Consider the following 25,166-nt stretch of genomic DNA (forward strand, 5'->3'; position numbering starts at 1 on the left):
GGACACAGTGAGACCTGAGTCCTCGGGAGCTCTTCCTGAATCACTGTCTGTGTTACACAGGCATTCTAAGAATACCATGATCAGTGAAAAAAAATGGGGAGATTTCCTTTTCTCATCATCCTCAGGTCGCTTTCCTGTAGCCTTTCCTTTCTGCTATCACACACAACAAGAAAATCTGATAGAAAATCTCTTCCAAGTGGACGTTGGTGGAATATATCAGCACCTGCCTGTGACACACCATGATGAAGAGGCAACACGTAGCTGAGCTGGAAGCCAATGCTGTAAGACAGGAATGCAGGACATCCCATTCAGCCGGCACCTGATGTAAGAATGCTTCCTGGGCAACAAAAACCCCTGCGTACTTAAAATTATTTCAAATGAATATATTCCTTGGGTTTGAAGGCTTTGAAGACTCTACGCCAAGATGCCAATTTCCATGTAATTTTATGGAACATAACCAAGGCTCTATCATGAGTTTAGAAGAAGTCTGCAGAGGGCTGAATATCCAGATAATGAAAGAGATGCTACTTCAGTAACCGTAGAGCTGCCATAATTTGCTACTACCACTGACAACCTCCCTAGAAATAAAGCTATGCAGAGAAAACAAACTTCAGATACACCAAATGCAGAAGTTTCCAAGCATACCCCAACCTGTGACCTGCAAATGCTTGCTGTTATTCCTACTGAGAAACAAGTCTTATGGTGACAGTTCTGATCTTCACTACCAGGGTCACGATACTCCTCAGTGCCCCAGGAGGCGCTCACTGTGCCAGAAGGCAGCCAAGCCCCAAACCCTCAACAGTCTGTGAATGAGAGAGTGGCAGGGATGAAATAAAGGAGGGCATGCATAAAGGAAGCAACTTACCCAAAGTCCACAGCACGTCTAAGAAATTTTGTTTTCATTGCGGTGAAAAATAAAAGAAAAATGTTCCAGGAATGTGAAAAGATACTAAATTCTTCTACAGGTTCATTTACAAGAGCAGAGCAGTTTGGAACACTGCATCTAACTTCAAAAACCTAATAGCTGGACTTCATTAGCACAGGTTTTAAAAAGAGCTATCTCAGAGAACGTTTGTGCTTCATATACTTTCACTTGATGTGCTGGAAAAATATTCTGTTAAACAGCTTGTTGAGCAATAGCAACAAAATGATCAGCCTTTGGCTACTCTTTGATCTGTGATAATATCTTTAGGATCTTTTAAAGAATAAGACAAAGGTTGTCCTCAATTCAGCTGAGGTAAGATCAGCAATGTAAGAGGTGCCTTCAGAACTCTGATTTTACACTGCATTTCCACCTTGAATGAAACAACCTGAACTAGCATGACATGACAATTCTGGCACTGAAGTAGAAGGAGCTGCTGTGTAGGATCTGCAGTCAGCCAGCTGCAGCCCAACACATCTGTTATAACCGCAGCAGAAAAGAAGCCGGGCGGCCAGGGGTATGAGCCAAATACGGCCCATGGCAGATCTGACCGAGCAAACTGGCTCTAATGTGGAACAACTCCTGACCAGAAGCCACTGCTGATTTGTTATTACTGGAACAGGCTGGTGTGAAATTCTCAAACCAGACTCCTTTTTTTTCCCCCAACTCAGAAGAACTTTCAAAAGAAAGGAACTGAGTAGAAAAAAAAAAAAAAACAAAAACAAATAATTTCAAGCCATTGTAAGGAATTATTTAACCAGATTTGCCAGGATATCCAAAGGATGACCTGATTTTGTATACAAGAATGAGAAGTCGTCTGATGCACCACCCCCAGTTCTGTATTTACTTTGGAATTACACAGTAGGAAGAGCATCTGCACATCAGACAATGCCCACCCAAGGACTACCTGCAGACTAAGGACTAGCTGCAAAGTAAAGGGCAACTTGCCTTGATGTTGTTTACTTCTCCTTTTAATTTCAAAACTTGAGAAAGGAAAAGAACGAACCTGTTCGTCTCAAATAATCACACCAACAATCACATTAAGTGCACGCTTAATGAACTTCTAGCTCCTGAAGAATGCATAGGGTGGAAACACGGAGTATGCAGCACAGCAGTGCTACCCGGCCCTCCCAAAGCACTGCTGCAGGGAGCACTGAGAACAGCTGGGTGTCTAAGCTGGAAAATCTTTGCAAGCAGGAATGGGAAAATACATGGAAATGTAAAGAAAGGAACACAGAGTAAGCAGCCACGAACACAGGAATCTAAGTGCTTTTTCTGACATGCTCTCTCACGACCTTACAAAGTGACTTTGTTCCTCCAACCCAGTTCCTATGAAGCAGAATCAATGTCAGACGCCTAGGAGTCAAACATCGCCGCACGGAGAAGATAAGCTCTATTAAGAAAAACACATCTAAGTACTCTATATTTGATTATTACGGCACAAACGTTTCAGGTAAATCCAGTTTACATTTCCCCAAGAAAGACACCCGTCCACTATTTTAAAAGGCACGTCAGCAAGTATTCATTACAGATTATAAATCACCCTTGTTCTTCTTTCTTTTGTTTTAGAGAAATTTTTTACATGCCATTAAAATATTGTTTGCTGAACACTACTACAAAGCTAGCCACCTGTAAAATTAAAGGCTGACGCTGCCAATAAGCGTTGAAATACCTTCTGTTTAAAAGGCAAACCTGCTTTGTAATTTTTAACACAACTGTATAAATATTCCTCCACCCACCCTGCACAATTTTGTTGGTTACATTGCATCCATTTGGACAACAACCATCTATGTCACCACACAGGATGTTAACCTTGGGTGGAGAAGAAAGAAACAATAGCAAATGAACTTTCAAGAAACCAAGATTACACATCCAGGCAGGGACCTTCAGGATAAAAGACGAGCGAAGACAAAAAACATTAGGGGACAAGTCAACAAAACAGCAGAATGGTTTCAGAAGATCATTTTTCATCTTTTGGATTGTTTGTCGCTATTTTTTTTTCTCCCTGTGCGCCTTCAGCTGCTCTGGAGAAAATGAAAGGAGTCTGGATAAAACGCCCAGAGGACGTATTGCTGCTAACAATGCTAAAAATAACGAGGGCAAGTGGTGGAAAAACTATGGTGACCACACACGGAGAACTGGAGAGGTAAGGTACAACAGGAGTTTCATCATTGCTCCCTCAGGACATGCAGAGAACATCCTAACTGCTTCTGGTTCTCTAGGGTTCCGATTACCATGCCAAACACACCTCCAGAGTTTCCTTATTAGTATAATAAAAAGCCTCTACACATTTGGGTTCTATTCCCAGCCTTGCTATTGACCTTGCATAGGTCACTTAACCTCCATCTGCCTCAGTTTCTATGTCTGTAAAACACGAATGATGTTACACAAAATCCTTCGCAGAACGTTTGAGACTGACGTGATGATTATCAGGTACAAAATATAACCAATGGTTCTGAGAATCCATACATACAGTGTATGTATCTGAGCCAAGGTAAAGCATCTGCAGCAACTAATTTATTCAAGTAAGAAGTTTAGCCCTTTTTTTTGTGCGTGCTTCATCACCTTTGGTGACACTTTTGGATTTCTAACTCGTATCGAACCACACAAGTATCCAAATCTTTGCTGTGCTTTGACTAGGAGCAAGATACAAGGTACTCCGGTCTCCCTTTGAGCAAGCACTGCCCTCAAAATCCAGTTGCATGGGCTGAGTGTTCAAAATGGGAATCCCAAACTGCATCTCTTGAACACTGCTGTCTTCCAGGGCCTCAACAAGTTCCGGCCCAGGAGTTAAAACAGGAGTGGCTCACAGAGAAGGTGGAGGGAGGATTAAGAAACATGTATAGGCACGTTGCTGCAACATAAGGCAAGCCAGATCAGTAGGTGAGGCAGCCGGAGCAGCAAGAAACTTGTAACTGCCATCAGCTCATGTGTGTGAGGGAAGATGTTTGAGTTCCAGGGCCAGGAAATAGCCCCTAAGCAAAGGAATCACCTCAGAGATAGAACTGGGTGAGGGGTAGGGCTCAGAGCAGCCTTCAGCAGGGAGCCCCGTGCTCCCCCATGCCAGGCCCACCAGGCAGAACTGCTCATCATCCATTGCACCAGCACAGTAGATGAAGTTCATCAAAAGGACCCCAATTTCCTCCTTGTTTTTCTTCTAGTATTAATCTCACCTGTCTCAGGTGGCCTCCTATGGAATGAGCTCTGCTTTTCTGCTGCAATACTTGGGAGCGGGGAGGCTCTGACTCTGTGGATGTCCTGCCAACTGGGCAAGAGCAGCCTGCAGGCTGAGCTGCTAAATCCCACCTTTGGGGTACCTGCATTGCACATGCAGGCAGCCCCAGCTCCTGGGATGCACACACACACACACACACACACTCTACCCGACACTGAGCTCACACCTCACAAACAAATTATTTAACTACTCTATCCCCCAAGGAAGACGGTGATCATTTCAGATGCAGCTCCCTGCTCGTCTCTCACATACACGCAACGACCTGATAGGTTAAATGCTGCCATTTAATTACAGTAATGGAAGCTGCTATTTTTTGGTTCCCTTGAATTCTCTCTCGCTCTCCTTTTTAAACGCACACAGAATCATCTTTTAAACATGCATTTTATATTTCTGAGTTTAACAGCTGCATTCTCCTGCTCACTTCAAGTGTGGGAGCAATGATTTCCTGATATTCTTCTCTGAGCAACTCACCTTTTTAAACACTGCTTACAAAGGAATTCAGGCTGGGAGCTGCTGCAGAAAGGGATGCATGCAAGCACCACAGAGGCCAGGCTGCCTCCATTTACTTGGGTGGTTTGGGTCAGCTTTGTTGAACCCAACTAACTCAACCCCTGCCCCCAAAGCAGCTGAGGATAAACACAACAGTGCCCTGAGTAACTGTACTGAAAATGCCATAGGCATCAGTAGTACATCACAGTGTGACACAGTATGGCAGTCAGGGTTACCACACACCTAACTGTTCCTAACACCTCTGAATCAGTTTCCCCACCCAGCATGGGGATGGCACTTCCTTTGCTTGCCCCTGAAGTTTGGAGTTTGCAAATTGTAAAGGTCCAACCAAGAAGAGCAAATGTAAACAGAAGAACAAGAGATGCAGCTCATCATCTTGCCATTCCACAAAAGGTGGACGGCTTCATCAGTCAGTGTTTGTAGCGTACTCTGAATTTGCACAGCGGTATACAAATATGAACAAGATATTTGTTAAATTCTTGTTTTGTTTTCTCCCTGGTGATTTCAGGGGGGGGGCTGCAGGCGGCCTCAGACTATAGACAGCTTTATGGTGAGGAAGACACAACATACATTACACAGGCAGTACAACTATGTGTGGATTTTACATTTTGTATTGCATGGCAGCTCGAAAAACAATCTAGAAGCAAAGCATAAGTAATTCCAAGTAAAAATAAATCCTTATCTATGCTAAGGCCACAACACTACTAGAAAAATACCCACACTACACCTGTTCTCAACTTCATTTGTCCTCTAAATGAGAAAAGCTTATTTATTTGCTCCGTGGCAGCTGGCTCACGATCAGCCAGCCACCCATGCAGGGATATTGCCCATCTTCATTCCCTGGTACAGATATCCACTGGTGTCTCTTAAGGATGGAATCTTAAAAGGTGAGGCAAGGCAGAGACAAAGGCAAATTTAATTTTATCACCATAAAAAGAGGACATTTCCACATGGGCAGCAAGGACATGAATATCATGTGTATGCGGGGGCAGGGAGGGGATTATAAACGCATTTTTGGCGAAATTCAATAAAGCTGATTCCACTGCATAAGGTCAGCAATTTACTTTTAAAAAATGATATGATTGCAACTTTTAATATAACCCATGTATTTGCTGCAAGATGCTCTAGAAGATTGTGTAATGTAACCACCCGACCTCTCCACAGGAGCAGAGATCACCCCATTTACCCTTTATTGTCTTGCTAAAAGCAATGCACATTTGCACAGAATGACAAAGTCAACAGCTTTTACTTAAGAGAGCCTCAGATTTCATTGAGAATGAATTCTCTGCTCTCCCCCTATGGGAGCTTAGTCTCGCCTGGACTCATCAGAAAGGATAGGGAAGAATGAACCGAAGACTATATTCTCCTTTTAGCTAAGGAAAGAATGATTGCTTTCCAAATTAGAATTAAGAGGGAACAGTGTGTAGCAGAAAAGTAAATAATAGGATTTCATGTTTGTGTGCATCCAAGACCCAGTGTTTTAAACACAGCAGAAATGTTGTCTACGAGATCCTAGAGAATTATCTCATGCACGAACTTCTTTTATCTTTCCTGGCAGGAAAGTATCATTAGGTCTGAGATGGATTTCAGCAGAAGAGCAACACAGATTAACCTAATTACACTCCACTCCTTGTTTTAGCCCCAAGAGAGAAGGCTGTCTCTTCTGACTTACAATACCAGGTTCATTCACAGAGCAGATCAGGAACTGAATTCCTTTACTTGCTCCAGGAAGACTGTGGGGGAAACCCTGGGCTGGATGACCATGAAGAGCAAATTCCCTCTGTAACAAAAATATTTTTATACAAACAAAAACTAGATTTCTTCATTTGTCTCAAGGTGAAGCTTGCTTCAAAGGTCAAAGCTGCAGGGCTGGATTAGGATTGCACGCAATGTGCCCAAGCCTTGACATCCTGACATTCTCAGGTTTGCAGCTCTCCCCTCCCATACGACCCTGATGGAAGTAAATTCTCTGTAAAGTGTGGTTCCTACTGCAGCAAGCAGCTTCAACAATCACACAAGCTACAGCACCACCGTCAAAACAAGCATATAAAAAAGCCGTTTATAAACATAGTTAAAACATATCTAACTGCCACTGATGCAAAAGTGGTAATTAACTCCATTTCACAGGTGGGCAAGCTGAGAACAAGCATCTTACCCAAAGCCAAGGATGTCATCTATCCTCAGATCTTCCATGTCTGCTTTTAGATTGCAACTACAAAGGTGATTTTCTTTTGGCACTCTACATTTATTTTCACTTAAAAACATGATAAAGAATGTATTAATCTACAAACTGGACTCAGAGACTGGGTCCTTTTTGCCCACTACCAAGGCTAACTATTCCAGGACTCAGAATATAGCTGACTTCTTTAGCATCATCTTCCAGAATAGACCTCAACCCACTCTGCTGTAATCATATTGGTTTTGAAATGCTACCAGGAATGGAAATATTATTTTGACAGTAAACAAGACAAATATGACTCAAAACACACTCATGGAGCAATAGAAGTTCATTTTGCAAAGCCATTTTTAACAGCTCTTTTGCATTACGTAGTTACTGTCAGATCGCCAAGTGGAGAGACACTATTAAACCCATGACATTCTAATTATTTTTTAAAATTAAGCCTACAACCGGTATTTTGGAGCATATGCAATTTCCCATGAACCAAAACAGTCTGTTCCAATTTATCAATAATTTTCAAGCTACAAAAACACATCAAAGGTGATTCTGGACTCTATGCTGGAATCACAGAGAATTTCCACAGCCCAAGAGAAACAGGAGATGTAGCACTGTTTATCTAATGCAATCTGAATGAATCACCTCTCTTGTTCAGTGGAGTATATATCTAAATGGTTCGAGATCACAGCAGGTTGAGCCTGAAGTGAAAGAGAGAGATGTTACTATTAATGCGACTTCTACCCTTTGTTACAGAGCGCACAATTGTGCACTTACAGGACACAGATTTTGAGCGTCTCTCTCTGAATGGCTTCTTCACAACGCCATTAACATCAAAGGAGTAACTCTTGTAATGTACCTCCTCAATCCTCCACATAAGAAACCAAAGAAAAAGTGCTAATATTTCCACGTTTGCAATATTAAATAGCACGGCTTCAATCAAAGCCCTTCAAAACAATCTTGTTCAAAGCAATACAGTGTGCAGACTGGGAGGCCTCAAGTTTTCCCTGACTTTTCTTTGCCCTCCAACCAAGCCCAAACCAAACTTCTTCCCCTCCTGCTCATCAGCTTACTAACAGAGGTCACAGCCAGCATGTTCACACTGAACTCAGGTGGACAGTGTGAGATGACGAGCTTGCTGAGGCTCTCCTGTAGCAATGATGATGTCTTCTCCTGCTGGTGAAAAGCATTTCTATGAAGAATTTCTTAGTTCCAAGTAGAGCAAACTAACCAATGTCCAGCACAGCATTTTTCCATACAGAAAGTGTTCCTTCAAAGCAACTGGAACTCTTCCAGAGAAAAGTAACCATTTTATTACCATTCAAATAAACATTTTTTGGGATATTTTAATTGTAATATTATGATGCATATTATATCTTTATATCAATCTCTTATTATCAGCTACAATATAAGCGGCTCGAGCCTAATCGATACAGACTGATCTGATGGATCAATAGTATTTTATTAGATAAAATCTGATATTTTAAATGCTAATGTGTTAATATTAAAACAGATTACAAAACTCACAATTTACAGTGGAGTCGAAATGTATTGTTCAACCTTGTTTCTAGATCCTATTGAGCCATGAAAAAACAATTGTTATAAAACAATGAAACGTACACTGAGTACAATGTTCTTCTAAAATAACAAACTCATTTGTAAGCAAGTAGAGTTTCTATCAACACACAGATGCACACATTTTTCTTAATCATCTGGCTATTCTAAACACTACCAGGTTGCAAACAGAAAGGACTGGCTTCCTTAGTACACACTGCCATACTGATAGCTATGCCTAAACCTGCAGTGGGTGTTTTTCCACTCTCTTTTGAATCACTAGTGACTGGGACAAGTCACAGTTGAGATCCAAACCAATTTCTCCACATGGTTATGTACCAAATACCTTCCTTCTTCCAAACTTCCTTCCAAATCTTGAGGAATTGCAGTCATGGCTTTCTATCCATTACAAACATCTTCCAAAAACCCTGTCAACTCCAAAGAATCAGTGTATCTGATTCTCCAGGACATCTTCAGATGGATCACTTGATCCCATTTTGCTACCGTTCTCAATGCAGCTCTCGGCATACAAGTCAAGGAAATCTGAAGAGCTCATGACAAGTTTGGATAACACAAGTAAAACTGACAGGGGGGAAAGAGGCAGCAAGATGAATAGGCTGGTGCTGAAGAGCAGGTGACAGATACGCACACAGAAGACTGGCAGGACATCTCCTGATGGATAGAGATTCTCAATCACTTTTCAGGAAGGAAAAAGAAGGCAACTAATACAAAATGCACCACTGTGGCACTGGTTTTTGGATCGTGAGCACAATTGGTCTTCCAGATTATGAAACTCCAGCAGTGCAAATCTTCCTTGTATGTGGAACACTACCAGCACCAAACAGGCACATTCAAGTACCAGAAACAGAACTGACAACCAATAATGTTTATTCAGATAGGAATGTTGTGAGTTTGTTATCACGGAAAGCAATCATTCTTTCACTCTTCATTCTCTGGGTCTCTAACAAGATCCTTTCAGATACAAGCACTTACAGGGCTGTATTGATCCATAGCTTGCATGGGTGGCACCTAGAGAACACACTGGTAGCAAGACACGTTTTTCTTTAACTAGCCATAATATATAAATTATATTAGCTGCCTTCCAAAGTCATAAACAGAGGCATAAACACTTTTCATAATAATATATCCCATAGTGCTTTCAAGAATCTTGGTAAATTCAAGATCACTTAGACAAAGAATGCTTCATTTCCTCTCCTAAGAACAGTGTAGTGATGCTCAGCAGCCGCTGTCCTCTACCCCAGAGGTGGCTGCTTTACAGCAGAAAGCACAGTCAGGTGTAGATAACCCTAAGCACATCATCGAATGTGCTTGATGCAAATAGCTGCAAAGTTTCAGTGGTTAATGGGTACAACGTGCTCCAGGATCCTTAAATGAAAAGCATTATGAAAATGCAGAATGCTCTTTGACTTCCCTCTAACCTGTACAATCATTTCTGTACATCCAACACAAGCTGTTAGACTTCCTCTATGCTACTTGAACACCTGTTCCAAACTCCTTTAATAATCAGAAAGCATACACTCCCCGGTTCTACCAATGAAGCAGCTTTTCTCTCATTCTGCGCCAACGTCGGTTGTTCTGGATGCCTACATTTACTAACTACATTCTTGCAATTTTTTCTTAGAATTCCAGCTCTCACTTGCAGCTTTGCACGTGCAGGTGATGAGGTCCACCCAGGCACTGGCACAGAACACTGAGCAGACAGCTAGAGGACGAGCTACCCTACCTGCACATACAAAACAGGACAAGTGCTCACTCACACAATCAGCTGTGTGGTTAAGTCAGGCCTTCATTCCATTTCTTCACTGTCTTTTAAATCCATATCCTGCCAGCATGTTTGAAGAGAAGGACGAGTCACCTAGTGTTCCTTTAATACTTTGCACTTTGGGCCTAATCACACATTCTTGTATTAAAACTGGCCATTTCTAGGGAAGCATAAGCTTTGGAGGGCCATAGCTAGTCAGTCCAAATAGGGATCTTGACAACACAAGTTACTAAGTACATTTTTTTTGCATGAATTGCCACTGGACTCTATCAGCTTGCATTGTAGAAAAAGCTCTGTAAAAACTGTTTGAGCTTCACTAAGACATGTTACAGAATTAATTACAAAGTAAAGCTGAAGGAGAAAATTAATTTTGGAAACACAAGAGGTTACTTTTCTTTTCCTCCCTTTTCTGGAAGTGGGGGAGGAAAAGCAGTTATTTTCATCTTCATACGGGGGGCAGAAGCTGGGAGCTGCCCAGTCGATAACCTGGCCATCAGAACAAGGTTTGTAATTAAAAGGTCAGTGACCTGGAAAGCTAGGGCCTCACTCTCAAGGCTTCTCAGTAATGACGACGCTATTAAATTAAGACTGTTATGAAATCAATGCTAAAAAAGCTTTCATGGTAACGAGATTCCATTCAAGGACATGCAAACTGCCTCATGAAATGGACTTAAATTATAAAAAAGAAAAGTAATAAAAGAGGGTTAAATTGAAATGTGCTGAAGAATTTACTTCCTTTAAGGCCCTCCGGCAGCAGGCTGTGCCCCCTTCTCTCAGGTCCTCAAGGTGATTCACTTTGGTTTCTTTGGCAAAGAAGAAAAGATAGAGTTCAACTTCCAAGAGTCAGACTACAGAAAGAAGAAAATTCCACACCAATCCCACACCAGGAAGGCATTGCTGGACTCTACAAATGAAGAGAGCCAGCAACCAAAGCAAAAATGCTTCATCCAAGGCTACATAAGAAGTTACAACCTAGCAGTCACTCCTCTCCCTGCCCCACAAGACCTGCACCCCGAATAAAGGCCCTCCATGTGCTTTATGCACTTCCACCCTGACTGTCTTGCCAGAAGTTACAGATTTGGAGTACACAAAATTAACAAGCCACAGGAGTTAGTGGATGGGTAGCTGAGCAATACAGGACATCTGAGGCACAACAGTTAGATGACAGACACATTTCCACAAGGGTTTAAGCCCCACATGTTGTCTAATTATTCCCAAGGCGCCGCTGATTCTGTGGCATGTCATCAGCAGAATCAGCGAGTTGGACAAAAAACAAACAGCATCTTTTTTTCTTTCTTTTCTTTCAGATACTCTGAAGGGAAACAGCTGTTTTTTCCCTTCATCTGAAGAAGTTCATGATAAAAAGGAGGAAATGTCATAAATTACACAAAATGCCAGTGTAAGCTTCAAAGAAAATGATAAATGATTCTAATAACTTCATGTTTCTCATTAATGTCTCTGTATTTGGGAGTTTAAAAGTGCTCAAGACAACACAGAAATCTCATCTGACTTTTGAAAGACCTTTTTACAAATCGAGGACACCCTCACTCTCCCAACTGTCATCAGCAGAGTCAGACCAGGCTCCTGAGAGCAGTTCAGCAAACCCCTGACCTGTGATGAGTAACCAGGACAGGCTACTTTCAGCTGCTGCAACTACTGTTTCGTAAGGAACAGACCCAGTGCAGCTGGTGAAATGGAGTAAGAACTCCAGTTCCTACATTAAATACTATTAAAATAAGATTTGATTGGAATTTCTAGGTTAAAAAAGAAAAAAAGAAGAAGAAAAATCATAATTCAAAGCAGAACCATCTGTGCAAGTCTCAGAAGTGAAAATTCCGAGGCAAAAAGATTGCAGGACCTGAAAGGTGACCCACAGCTCATGCTCCAGCCCTACTCCTGTAGCTCACAGAGGCTCCCTCTGCATTCCCAGACACAGGGTCCAGTTTTTAACTAGAACCAGGGCCATAAAAAGGCCACAGCTCTCTCTTACGTGGCATGTTCTGCTGGAAGAAGTCTGGACCAAAGCAGCTGAGACGAAACCAGAGGGGCATCTCTGTGTGCTCTGCATGACTCCCTACAACATTTATTTTTACTTCAACTCTTTTTAACTTAAATGTTTCCTGTATTCTAAAATGCTTTCTGGACTGGCAGTGAAGACTTCTCTAGGAGATGGTCCAACTTTCTGTGAATGGGGATAACCATAGTCACTGGAATTACAATGACTGCAGGAACAGCCAAGTCATCTCTCATTTACTCAGACGGGATTTAGCCACAACACAACGGTTTCAGGAATAATTGCCCCCCTGTGCTGAAGCACGTAGATACAATGACAGCAGGAACCCTTTGCTCTCAAGCGCTGGACAAGGATCACGTTGTAAACTCAGTGCTCAGATTCCATACGGCCATATTTCCAATGACTGCTGGGTATGAGCACCACTGGACCCTTCTCCTTCCCACCTCCTACTGTTAAGTTTTCAAACAAATAATTAGCACAAAGGGAAGGAGAGCTAATTAACAAACAGGAGCACAGAAACAGCTATACCAAACCATTTCTGCTGTTTAGTAATTATTAGACAAGTAATTCATAAGAAGTATTAGTCGGGCCACAGTTTCTCTCTGCCTCCATCTCCCCACCCTTCCTCTTCTCCCAGTCAGGGATTTATTAAAATTAAACAGATTAGATGGAGCTCCTGATACTAAAAACTGTTCAGCGAAGCCTGCGGTGGGGAAGTGCAGAGCAAACACCAGAGACATTTGTCTCTAAATTGCTCTAAATACCTTCTGCAAATGAAATTCTAACCCAGCTGTGTTGAGAGAGAAAATGAGGAATAACTGGTCATTGTCAGCACAGGAGAAGATCAGGCAGTTATAATATTGCACGATATACTGGGGGCTAAGGATCTCTCGGCAACAATAGATTTTGTATCAGGTTACCCCGGGTAATCAGCACAGCTTTTAGGCTCAGCTTTCCCTTGCTTCATTGCTTCGATGATAGAGTTGAAATCCCTGAGCTTTTATGATTAATTACTCCCTGTAGGTCCACATATTTCAAGGAAAAAACCATGGAGCACAGCGGCCAACAGGCTCCAAATTTTAATGCCATCCTGATGGCAGGGCAGGGCAAGCAACATACCTAAGCACATGGCTGGAACACTTTCTAACTGGCACCAGGACAAGCAGTGAGACAGTCACATCAGAACTGATGTACCCATGAACTACTTGTCATGACAACTCCGCTAAATCACAGAACTGCCATGGCCTTCTATGTCCTTTGGTGCTCAAGATGAGCAGAGCAGCACATATTCCTCAGCTCTCCATCTCATGATATCAGGTCTCAGGCATCTCAATAAATAGTTCATAGCCTCAAACATGTTAACATGTTCCATAGGCTCCCCTGCTTTCTAAAACCCAGGATCCATGCCTATAGACTTTGATGCAGCACTCCTATCTTCAGTGTTTACATGGGTCACTCCCCTCTGAAGTCTGGAGTATCGTTGCAACTGCTTCAAGTGTTCCACTGTGCGTGTAATTAACTCCAAGGTAAGACTGTCTTAATTATTTGCATCTTACATTAAAGATTTAAGCAATATGGTCCTAGAAATGTAGCATAACACGGAAGGGAACATAATACAGAGTGAACTTCACCTGGCATGCACTGTAAGCTCTTGACAAAACACGTTAATATTAAGAAACAACAAACAAAAGCTAGTTTCTTGAAGAATCAGAAAGTAAAGTAGGCAATGGAAAAAGTAGCTTCCACCTGTCCAAGACAACATAGAATTTGTCAGGATCTGTTCTGTCTCTATTACAGAAAACAAGTAAACCCAGCCAGCCATTCACCATTTCTGTTGACCCCAAGCCTGACCTCACCCTGACCTTGTTTACTTTCACAAAGTCCTTTGCCCTTCACTCCTCTGCCTGGCTCTCTTCAGAAACATTCGACCTTTTCACCTCGAAGCTGGTCATTCTAAAGCCAGTGCCACCAAGGCCAGAACCAATCAACTCATCCACAACTCCAAACCGTCCTCATCTCAGAAAACATGCACTAATAGTTAACGTGAGAACTTCCAACGTGTCTTCTGCATTTTACAATTCCACATCTGGTGCCAATATTGATCTAGTCAGTATGGAAGAAAAGAGAGTGGTATTTCTTATAAACTTCACATCTTTTTCTCAGACAGACTACCCACTTAGTCCTCAGCATCCAATATTCCGTAGCAGCACTCCTTAGCTTTATCCCTAAGCCAAACTCCCCCATTACGAGGAGACCACAGACTTAAAGAGTCCATACCTTTCTTCTTCAGAAATGCTCTTCTGGTTGCAATTGGACTTTGGCGGACTCGGGGATTCTGTAAAAATTTCACTGCTGTCACAATCTGATGAGGGCAGGAGGATTGGAGAAAGAGAGAAAAAGATTGAAGTTAGGAATGGTCAGATTCATACTTCTCATTATGCATTCTGTACTGCAAAGCAAGACATTGCATCAAACACATGGAGAGAGTCTGGAGCTGACACCAATCCAACTTTCAGAAATAGCTCAATGAACACCAGTTTGTGGCCCCACTCTCATCAGAACAATTACACTATTTCAACCTAGAAGTTTCTTTTTGAATTGCTCTTTCAGCAGCTCAACCTGTACAAAAGTCTCTATTAAGATTCTGGCAGGTTTCTGTCATTTAAAGTGATCTCCTTACCTCGGCTGGCTCCTATAGCTGATGGCAGCCTCGAAACATTACATGTGATCTACCACAACAGGCTGTTACTAGGATGAACACTTCTATCTGTCTGCTCCCTGCAGATTCTAAGAGATTCAGGCCTTTTCTGCCATCATTCCAACTGAACTGCTAGCAATAAATAATCCTTAGTTCACCATGACTGGAAAAGAAGCAACTTCCCATGTTTTGGATCACACAACAGCAAAAGGAAAAAAAAAAAAGAAAAAGAAAAAAAAAGTCCCTTTTCATGACATAAATGGTTTGGCGAGTGGTTACTTCATGTTCCACCCTGGTAGAAATCACAGATTATTTTTGTCTAATGACTGACTTCCTCTACGTGCTTCTTTAAGGTGTCATAGCGCTTAAAACAAACCACTTATCCAAACAAAGGATGAAGTCTGGGATAATACTGAACGGCATCAACAACAATAGCATCAGTTTTTTGCATTAGGATTTAGTGCCAGTGGAAGGTATTTCCTTTTTTTGTTCATGTGGCAGAGGTCAACCTTCCACGTACCCTCCTGTATGATTACACACGTTATTACATGTTGCTGCACTGGTGGAAAACAGCTGATTCAATTTACCTCTGTACAAAGGCATCTGTTCTGGCTGTGGCATCAAGGAGGATAATTTGCCTGAAGTTAACGGCTCTGCAGCGATGGACCCTTCCACGTGAGCTGGTGGAAGAGATGAATTCCTTCCCCTCTAGCTAAAAATAACCATGCAGTTCCAAAGAAGAGCTTTTTTCAGCCCCCAGACAGTGCCCTATGGCTTCTCCTAAAATGGTGGGGCTGTGTTGGGTAAGTCTCAAAGAATTCAACTTCAAATAGTTCCAAGAATTCTGTTCCAAAAAGGTTTTTCCAACATTTTCACAGCACAAGAATGAAAACCAGCTTCACTATTGAAATCGCTAAGTTTCATTCCGTGTTTGAATCAAACCCTTCAAATATGCATTCCTGGTCAGAGAGCAAAGTTCTGATGGGTTTAATGGCACTTTCAATGTACTCCTCAGTGCATTCCATCAATGTTTCTTTCTTTTTTTTTTTTCTTTTTTTTTTTTTTAAATTGCATCTCTTATTTCTTTAAATACATTAATCAGGCTAGTGTAGGCAAAACGGATCCATTGGACAATGCAATAAACATGAATTATCATCTATCCAACACACATAATGGCTTAAAAATACATAATAGCAGGTGTAGTTTAAATGATTAGTTATTACACCTGTGGTGGGTCTGATTCAATTGGGGAAAATCATCTTTAATAGGTTAAAAGGTTTAGATCACCAGGCTTCCCTTAAAGTGGCTGTAGAGAGGGTATGATGGAGTACGCTGTCATTACTAATTCATTTAAGAAAAACATGGGGGATACAGCAAAGAACAGCATAAACGAGAGAATCCAATTTAAACATCAGGTAAAGCAGAAAACACCTTTTAAAAAAGCATGATAAATGAATTTGGAAGAGAGATGAAATTGACATATTTATTTTAACGGGAATTTGACAAAGTCCCGGCGCACTTTGAAGTTGGGGGGGGATAAAATGAAGCAGATATTTTTCATTCTTCCCCTTTTCTTATTTTCCTTCATTATTTTTAAGTTTACACGCGGTGATTTTGAACCATAAAACACCACAGCACAACACCCCACATAAAGCGCGTTTTGGTTTTACCGACGAGTATTTGATCTCTCTGGCTGTATGTGGACGAAAGGCAAATCACAGCCGACATCGCTAGATGCAGGGATACAAAGCACACAAACTAATAACCTTCAGGTAATATGCTGAATACGAAAGATGCCCAAATGAACAAACCAACAGATAGGCGAACATAGCAAACCCACTTTCCTCCTAACAGTAATTACTTGTTTGTTTCTTCAGGAACTCCTCAACACTCCCTCCCACGTTCAGCGAGGAGATGCGGGCACAAAAGGCCTGCAGACCTGGAAGCCAGCGAGCTCTCAGCTTTAATTATCAGGTTTTAAGCACAAAACAGCCTGTAAGAAATGAAGGGTATTTTTCATTGTGCTATTTTAATCGCAACCCTTTTAACGTTTTATTGATTCTAACTCTTTATTAAAACTTATTTTTGCCTAGTAAAAAAAAATGTAAACATTTCAGTAGTAAAATTCCCTCCAAAATAAACTTCTGGTTTATCTCTTCCCTGCATCATTTCCTGCATTATTCACAAAGTGTTTAATCTTAAACAACGTAAAATTACAGGCAATAACAAACTTTATAGAAAGAAATCCCAAACTCCTCCATCCGATAGGGCTGCACCGCTCCTATTTGTGTTTGCGTTTCCTCCTGCAGGCTGAGCCGAAACTTCTGCATTTCCCCCATTCATCTCCTCTACGTGAGCAACTCAAGAACCAAACCCCGGCCGGGTCAAAATGCCAATATTTTCAACGTGCACACTCAGGAACTTTCCAGCCTTCATTCTCTTTGCACACCCAAGAATCAGAAAAAGGAGGGAGAAGATGCAACCCTGAAAAACCCGTGCAGCAAACAGCGCTGTGACTCAGCTGCTAACACTGCTGGGTGCTATTTCTGTAGCGTTTGTAACGCTTCTCCGAATTTTTCTGCCATTAGGACATTGCCAAATAACGTGCATTGTATCCCTACTGTGATCCTCAGACTGCCAGCACAGCGCGGCCAGCAGACTGGTTTCATCTAGAGGATCTGTTACGCGTTTCACTGAACAGAACAGCGTAGCTGGTGCTCAGGAGGCAGTTAATTGCAGAGCTGTGCGCTGCTCCTGCGGTGCCACGGTGCTCGCAGATGGGGTTCTGACTGGTGCCGGTGGGCGGAACCGCGCTGCAGGTCTTATCCCACAGTTTGATTTTCTAATTAGGAGATGAATGCGACTATTCGCGGATTGTATTTGCTCCCGGCCAGATTGCATAAATTCAGGCCAAATATTCGGCTTCAATGTCAAAGATATAAAAGGGAGACAGGAACTTTATTGCAGATGTTGTGGGAGTGCAGCAAGCCGGTGAAATTCCGGGCCAAAGCACGGCACTCTGCCGATACAGCCAAGGTCCCTCGTTCCTAATTCCCCTCCCTTCAGTGCTAATGGGGAAATCAACCTTATTTCTTAGCATGCTCAGCGCTGCAGGAAAGCAATCTAAGCTACTTTATCAGTTACTTGCGTTAGAAAAATAAACCGTGAAATTTAAAATGCAAAGGCAAATGCCTTCTTTCTACCATCTCAAAGAAAAAAAAACACAGCCGACAACCACCCACCCCAAACAACAGACAAAACCAGAAAACAAAATACCCCCATCACTAAAAGCTCCTCAGGGTTTGGTGACAGAGGTCCACACAGAAAAGAGAACTGGAAGCAGCCGGGAGTGCAGCCAGCAAGAGCTCTGACACATTTCCCAGTGCTGGGAACCCTCTGTAGGTTATTGCTAAACAGCGTTTGTTGATAGACTGAGACTTTGAGATGACCTGTGATGTAAAGGTTGGGGCTGAATTATACGTTGCAAGGGATGGTATTTTGTCTTTCTGAGTGGATCTGTATCTGTTTAAATGCAACACTTCTTTTCATTAAGCAGAGGCGGCACAGGCCATGAACTATGCACAGACAGTTTACATTACATGTGCGGAAGCAATCAACACTGGCAATATACATGACGTATGTAAAAGAAGTTGGAATTAATTTTTTTCCCAGTGTATTAAAAAACAGTAATATGGCAGTATCAACAAACGCTCAGCCTATTTCAGCCAGAGCAGAAGGCCACAGCCATAGGGCAAATGGAACTGATCAATATATTAGCCTACAGCAACACCCCCTCAGTGTACGGCTGTACGTTTGCAAGGCTCAGAAGATTAAATTGTCTGTGAAAGGTTTCTGCACTCCTACTCTAAAGGAGATACCCAGAATCCTGTTAACAAGCGTCAGGCTAAAGCCAACTTACGTTTTAACAAGGGCTGACTTAAAAGCCCTGCGCTGCGACGAGCAAGAAAACCCCTTCCAACAGAAATGCCGCATTTTAGCAAGAAATCAGTGCTCTGTCAGGACTAACTTGACAAACATCGTTATCGGCGGCACACGGATATAGTTGCAAAGCAGCTGTTAATCAGAGAAACACATCATAGAACGCTGATGCTAGCACTCGTGAAAAAATGCAAGGGGCTAATTATGAAGCCATATATCTCACTAAAGAGGCACTGCGCTCGCAATTCCAGGCACAGCTCACGGGGCCGAGTCCTGGGACACCGCTGTGCTCCTCGCAGGGTGAGCCCTCCCCAGCACTGCACTGTGGGTGCCCCATGGGGGCTGTGCTCCCCCGCAGGGATTGCCCATGGAGAGAAACTCCCCGAAGCTCCTACAGCTCCACTGAAATCGGGGCACAATCGGGGATTCGCTTCTCCTGTGAGATAACTCAGAAAATGACAAAGTCTGGCACATCTCCAGGTTGTGCGGAGAAAAGTTTCTAAATAAGAAAAAGCCCTCATATAAAATAGAGCAAAGAGCAAAACGAATACACTTTGAAGCGAGATTCGCACGAGTCAGAACCAGACAGGACAAAAAAGAACAAGCAAGATCCAAACCGGACCCGAGGGGCAGAACCCGGGACTACGAGGCGAAAGAAAACAAAAAAAAAGGGCTCGCAAGAACTACGAAGGGCCGAGGCGGGGTGCCGGGCACAGCGCACGGGGAGCTCCGCTACTCGGCAGCGCCCGCGGTCCCGCCGCCCCCCGCCGCCCCCCGGCCGCTCGGCCCGGGGCGCAGCGCGGAGCCACGACTCCCCCTAGCCGAGACGCGCCGCAGCTCCGGCAGCCGGGCCCAAATGAAGTGTTTTCACTCGGTGGAAATGAAATGTTTTGCAAGATGAAACAGAAAGAAAATTGAGGTTTTAGGTAATTACTAGTTGGCATTTACATATCACAGGCTGGTTCAACACCTATTCATTTTCCTCTTTTATTTTCAATTTTTTAAAATTGCTCATTAAAATGAACACATGACAGGGACGGGGGGGAAAAAAATTACTCTTCCTCTTTTTCCCGAGGACTACAAAATCCAGATCTACTTTAAATACATTTATCTATAATTATCGCATACACAAAAACCTTGCTTCATTTACATTCGCGGGGTGACCAAGAAACGCCGTTTCGAGAGCGGGCGGCAGCAGCCCGAGCCCAGCCGAGCCGAGCCGAGCCCGGCTGCCCTCGCAGTGCACGGCTCCGTGCCGCGGCCCCGGCCGCCCGCCCTCCCTTCCACAGGCGTTCCCTTCTCTCCTGCTGCTCCCTCGGAAGGGTCTCCGCACAGCCCCGCTCTGGGTTTCTTTGTTCCAGGAGCACACGCGTTTCCCCAGCCGCTCCCGACCTCCCCACGTCTCTCCTCGCACCCCCTCGCCCTCCCCGGACCCGGCACGCAGTGTGTATGACAGCTGTGCTCTCCCGGCTCCGCAATCTCTCCCTCCAGATTCCCACTGTTCACTTACGTAAATATTTCCCGTGCAAACCCCTTAATTTCCCTGCGTCCTCCAGCTTCTTTAATTTTAACCTTGTGAGAGTCTTATTTAACCCCACGATGCATTTCAGGATACAATTTGTATGAAAAACGCTACATAAAATAAAGTTTTATTGTATCATATGTTAAGGACATAAAACATCTCTGATAGAAGTGTACAGGAGCTGACATGATAGACTAATATATTTTAAGGTCTATTGTGTAAATATGTATTTAGGGAATTCTAAAGCATGGTATTATTGACCCAAGTCTCTCTTAAAACACGATGATATATGGAATGAAAGCCCTTATGAAAAGGAGCAACTTCGTCTGTGTAGTAGTCACCTTTCAAAGTGAAATATCTCTGCCATCTTCAGTTTCTTCTGATTCAATTTGGAACAGGGTGAACATCTTGACAAAATTCCTCTCTTTTGATCAGAAATAATACTCGTTCAGGTAATGCATTCCTAAAACTACAGAGAACAAGAAGCCTTTGCCATGCTTGAAAAGAAGCACACAATAACTGTACGAACAGGCAGAGAACGTGCTGTGTGTGCATGTAGCTCTGAAAGGAGCATCCCCAAATGAGACACTGTAACACCAGCCTTAACCCCACATCAACTGTTGCAGGCAGTGATAAATGATGGGAAAACACCTTGTGAGCAACACAAGCTCGGCAGCAAACCCTGCGACTTAAACTGACAAGGTGGCCACAGTCAATGTTAACCAATAAGTAGCACCAACATTTCTTCTAGAGTTAATTTTTAATTGAGAAGGAAAGATACGATCTCGCTTTGAGAGGAAATGTAAACGTTAAAAAAAATCCCCTTTTTGTACTCCTGCCTAAAATGAAGTTGCAAGCTTCCTACAACCACCAGTACCACCAAAGAAGGTATTACAGCACGATGAGATGGGGGGAGGGAAGATAATGCCTGCGATCCAGCGGGCAGCAAATTATTTGAAGTTCTGTTTACACAAAAATGGCAGTAACCTCAGAGCTGAGCCTATGGGATCCCTGCACATAGAACACGGACACGGAGGTCAGCATCTCATGCAAGAAGGTAGGGCATCCAGCTCCCAAGCGTGGCTGAAGCCAGTGTGCTACAGTCAGGTTAACAGAGCAACTCTACAGAACCTCGGAATGCTGCTGGAGAGATGGTGAAAGGTTAGAACTGACTCAAGAGAACGTGAGCTTGTGCCTTTTCAGGACAGCACCCAATTCACACATCTTGCTCCCCCCTGCTTACAGAAGGAAGCTCAGGGATCTGCGCCGTAAAATTAATGCGAGTGTCAAGTTGTTGAGTTGAATCACTCCAAAGGAATGTAATGACTCAGTGTCCAAGATGCTCACTACAGCAGAACTGTGAGATCATCCTGTGGCTCTACAACTAAATAAAATGCATGACACAGTCTTCAGGGGAACAGACGGCAGCACCTCCAGCTCTCGCCTTCCCTTATGGCCAGTCCTGGGGAGCTCACTTGCAACCACTGGTGAAAGAAACCTTTCACCCTGCTATCATCACACACATGGCTTAAAAAACATGAAGCAGTAATTTGCCACATCTTCACTCTTTTAACTGCAGGGCAGACAAGGGCTGCTGGAGCTTCATTCACATGCTAGGGAGCTTGAAGATGACTTAAGTATAGGAAGCCTGTGTCACATCTAACAACTGTGCCGAGTACTAAAACGGCTATTGAAGGCTCCAGAAGGCCACATCAATCAAAGAGAAGCAGCAGAACAGGATCATTGTTCAGACTCACTCAGATCCTTCTAATTCCATAGTCAAGAGATTGGCAAAAGCTAGTAATACAATGGTTGAAATTTAATGCAAGATAATTGAATGTATCCCCCATCTGTGGAAGAAGACAGCAAAGGCGCTTCAGACTGAAATAACTCAAATGTACATGAAAAATCAGCAAGCTATCCTTCCATGAATTTCTCTTTGCAAGAATCCCATTTCAGAGAGCCCTGGGAAACCCACTTAATAGCTCCATAGGAAATCCAGCTTAGAGCACTTTCCCTCCTGTGACAAAACCACAAACTCTTGGGGTTGAAGTCAATGGGCTGTGCTGGCATTGCTGCATGGAAGATCCAAAAGCGAGAACACAAAAGGAGGTACAGGAGGAAACTACTTGGATCATCAGAACCTAGCAAACAAAAGGTTTCATGCTGGAAACACGAAAGAAGCTAGAAATTGTGACAGGTGCCCAATAAATCATGCAAACCACAGCAGTTGGGAAGTAATATCAAAAGGAGAAAGGCTTAGAATACTGGAGGACCTTAATGTAAATTTAATATTGTACTTAGAGCTCTCTGGGACAAGAATTGTCTTTTTACCCTGTGTTTGCAGAGTGCCTGGTGCTGGTCTGCAACTGGCCTCCTAGTCACTTATTGCTGCACAAATAATAAAGGCTGAGCAGACCATGCACTTTGTTCCTGCTGTTAATTGCCCCATTAAGGGAAAAAGTAAGTAAGGGACAAGAAATCTGATTGGCCGGTGCTGCCTATCTATAGGGATTACAAATGTAATAATTTTATAGATTCAAAAGCAGCTGCATCCCTTGTCTTTGTCCAGTTCTCAACAGAAAAAAGCACACATCACAAAATTTCTCCTTCATAAGCAGGCACTCGCACGAGCAGTTTCAAAAGCAACTGAGCTTCCCTGTCACCTCTGGAGGATGATTCCTCTAGAACAGGAGCAAAACACAAAATAAGGGCTAACATGGGGAACATTTCCATCAGAGCTGCCCAAGCCATTAATATTCTACAAAGAATGAGTTTGCTTTCCCATGGGGTCAATTTGGCATTTTGCACGGATATGTTACATTTACTGTTTAAAGAAACAAAGCATATAGGTGGTAGGAAAAAACCAGGATGCTGCTCCAATGCAGCAGCCTGCATGCACAAAAAAATCACGCATACTGATCACCAACTTCTCTCACATGAAATGCTCAAATAAGACTCCCTCTATCCTAAACTAAATTAAAACGTCTAAGAGAATTAGTTCTAATTACACTTAAGTCAGGGTGCTCCTGCTTACTTTTGACACGGAAATTTGGGTTCAAACCAGGAAGATCTACAGAATCAGAGGTTCAAAATTGCAGTTGTACTGGTTTTTGTTTTCCTTAAACCTTGGCACAGCCAGCACATGTCAGGGACTATCATAATTATACGCCTTGTGTGCTGAAAAATTAATAAACAATTACTCACTTCAGGAAAAAAAGAAAACAGCTTTTTCCTTGATGAATGCTGCAGAGAACATCAGCAGCCTCTCTGAAATCTGGGTCCACACCACAGCAAGGGACCAGCAGTAAGGTAAGGACAGCCACTGCTGCACCATGGAGAGCTGGATTCTGCAGCAGCGCTGGCACTGAGCTCAGGGCCGTGCTGATCTACAGCAGCATTCTGGCTTTGTAACAGAAGAAAGAAGATTCAGCCTTCACAGCTGCTTTGGCTCAAGTACAGGCTGTTCAATCAATTGCTGTTAAGCCTACAAAGTCCAAAAGTGGGAGGAAATGTTTCAAATACACTATTTTAACCCTGTCAGACCAACAAGGGTTTGCACACTGCTGGAAGCTGAGGGTGATGCTGTAGCAGCTCCCCTGTGGTAGGAATTCATACCCACCTTCCAGGAAATTATGAGACTGATAAAAAAATACATGCCTTCTTGGACAAACAGGTGAGACAGCTGTGTGGGACTCTGGTCAATTCTTAGCAAAATTTCTTTGCAGTCCAAATCTTAGCTAAAATCCGCATTCGATTAGTTAAGGAATTCTATATGATCCTCCTTTACAATCCAGCGGGAACTCAAGTGCAATGTAAAGCTTCAAATTTTCTTCAAAATATTAAATAAAATAATTTCCACATCTCCCTTTTTAAGCAGACCCATGCTACCGAGTCCTCACCCCACCTTAAATCAATGGTAACCCAATTCAAATGCCTTACAGCTCTATCTGAGAACTAGTGCAGAGATCAACGCTTTTTATCTTAAGGATTATGGAGCACCACTTGGCTGACTAACACACCCAGCAGCCCATTAGACATGCCACAGAAGGCTCACTGCTTCTCCTTCCACCCCTCAGGTTTGAGAAAGCAGCATATAAACTTCACCCCTCCACACTGCAGTTCTTAGCCTGCCTGCCTTGTTTCATACTCTAAACATACCAAGATTTATTAACCTTTACAGTAAAAACAAATAAAATGATGATGAAGTAAAAACGCAGTGATGTAAGGGCTGCAGCTAGCACCGTTTATCTGTGGAAATCCAATTAGTGCTCAAGTGGTAGAGATACCTGGAAAAGTGCTCACAATCAAATCAAAAAATGATACAAAAACATTAACCTGATGGCTAAAAACTCCACATTTAAACATTTAAAGTAATAAAGGCGCTTTTATTGAGTATTTTCTATATTTCATTAGGTTCCAAATTGACGACGAGCCCAAGAGATGCATTTCCTGGGCTTTTGGATCCTTAGACCAAATGCTCGACTTTGTTGTTGTTGTTGTAAAATGGAAAGAGAACGTGTGCTTCTTGCTAGAATGGCAAGCTCCCTTCTGCAGCAGCAGCCACAGCAGCTATTGCAGGGGCAGGAAATGCTGGGGAGCCCATGAAGATATTCTTAGATACCACACATTCATTCTGTACTCACTGTGATGTGAGCAGAAATACTGCTTGAATTACTCTTTCATTACAGGGAATCAGGATTTACCTCCATTGCTGCATTCTACCAAAAATTCCTCTCTCAAAGCCATTTTATTACAGCCCTTCACTGGAAAACTGACCACATGGTTGGCGGATGGACAGGCAGCTCCTGCCCAC

At 42.9% G+C, this 25,166-nt stretch overlaps 1 protein-coding gene across 1 annotated transcript in view; it reads right to left on the reverse strand.

Moving 5' to 3' along the window:
- PEX14 (peroxisomal biogenesis factor 14) overlaps positions 1-25,166 on the reverse strand; it is a 70,386-nt gene that overhangs the window by 23,577 nt on the left and 21,643 nt on the right. Inside the window, exon 3 of the mRNA XM_072354448.1 lies at positions 14,469-14,553. Within this exon, the coding sequence (XP_072210549.1) occupies positions 14,469-14,553 (85 nt within the window). The remainder of the gene's footprint in view (positions 1-14,468; positions 14,554-25,166) is intronic.

Source organism: Excalfactoria chinensis, chromosome 20 (assembly GCF_039878825.1).
Source record: "Excalfactoria chinensis isolate bCotChi1 chromosome 20, bCotChi1.hap2, whole genome shotgun sequence".
Taxonomy (NCBI): Eukaryota; Metazoa; Chordata; class Aves; order Galliformes; family Phasianidae; genus Excalfactoria; species Excalfactoria chinensis.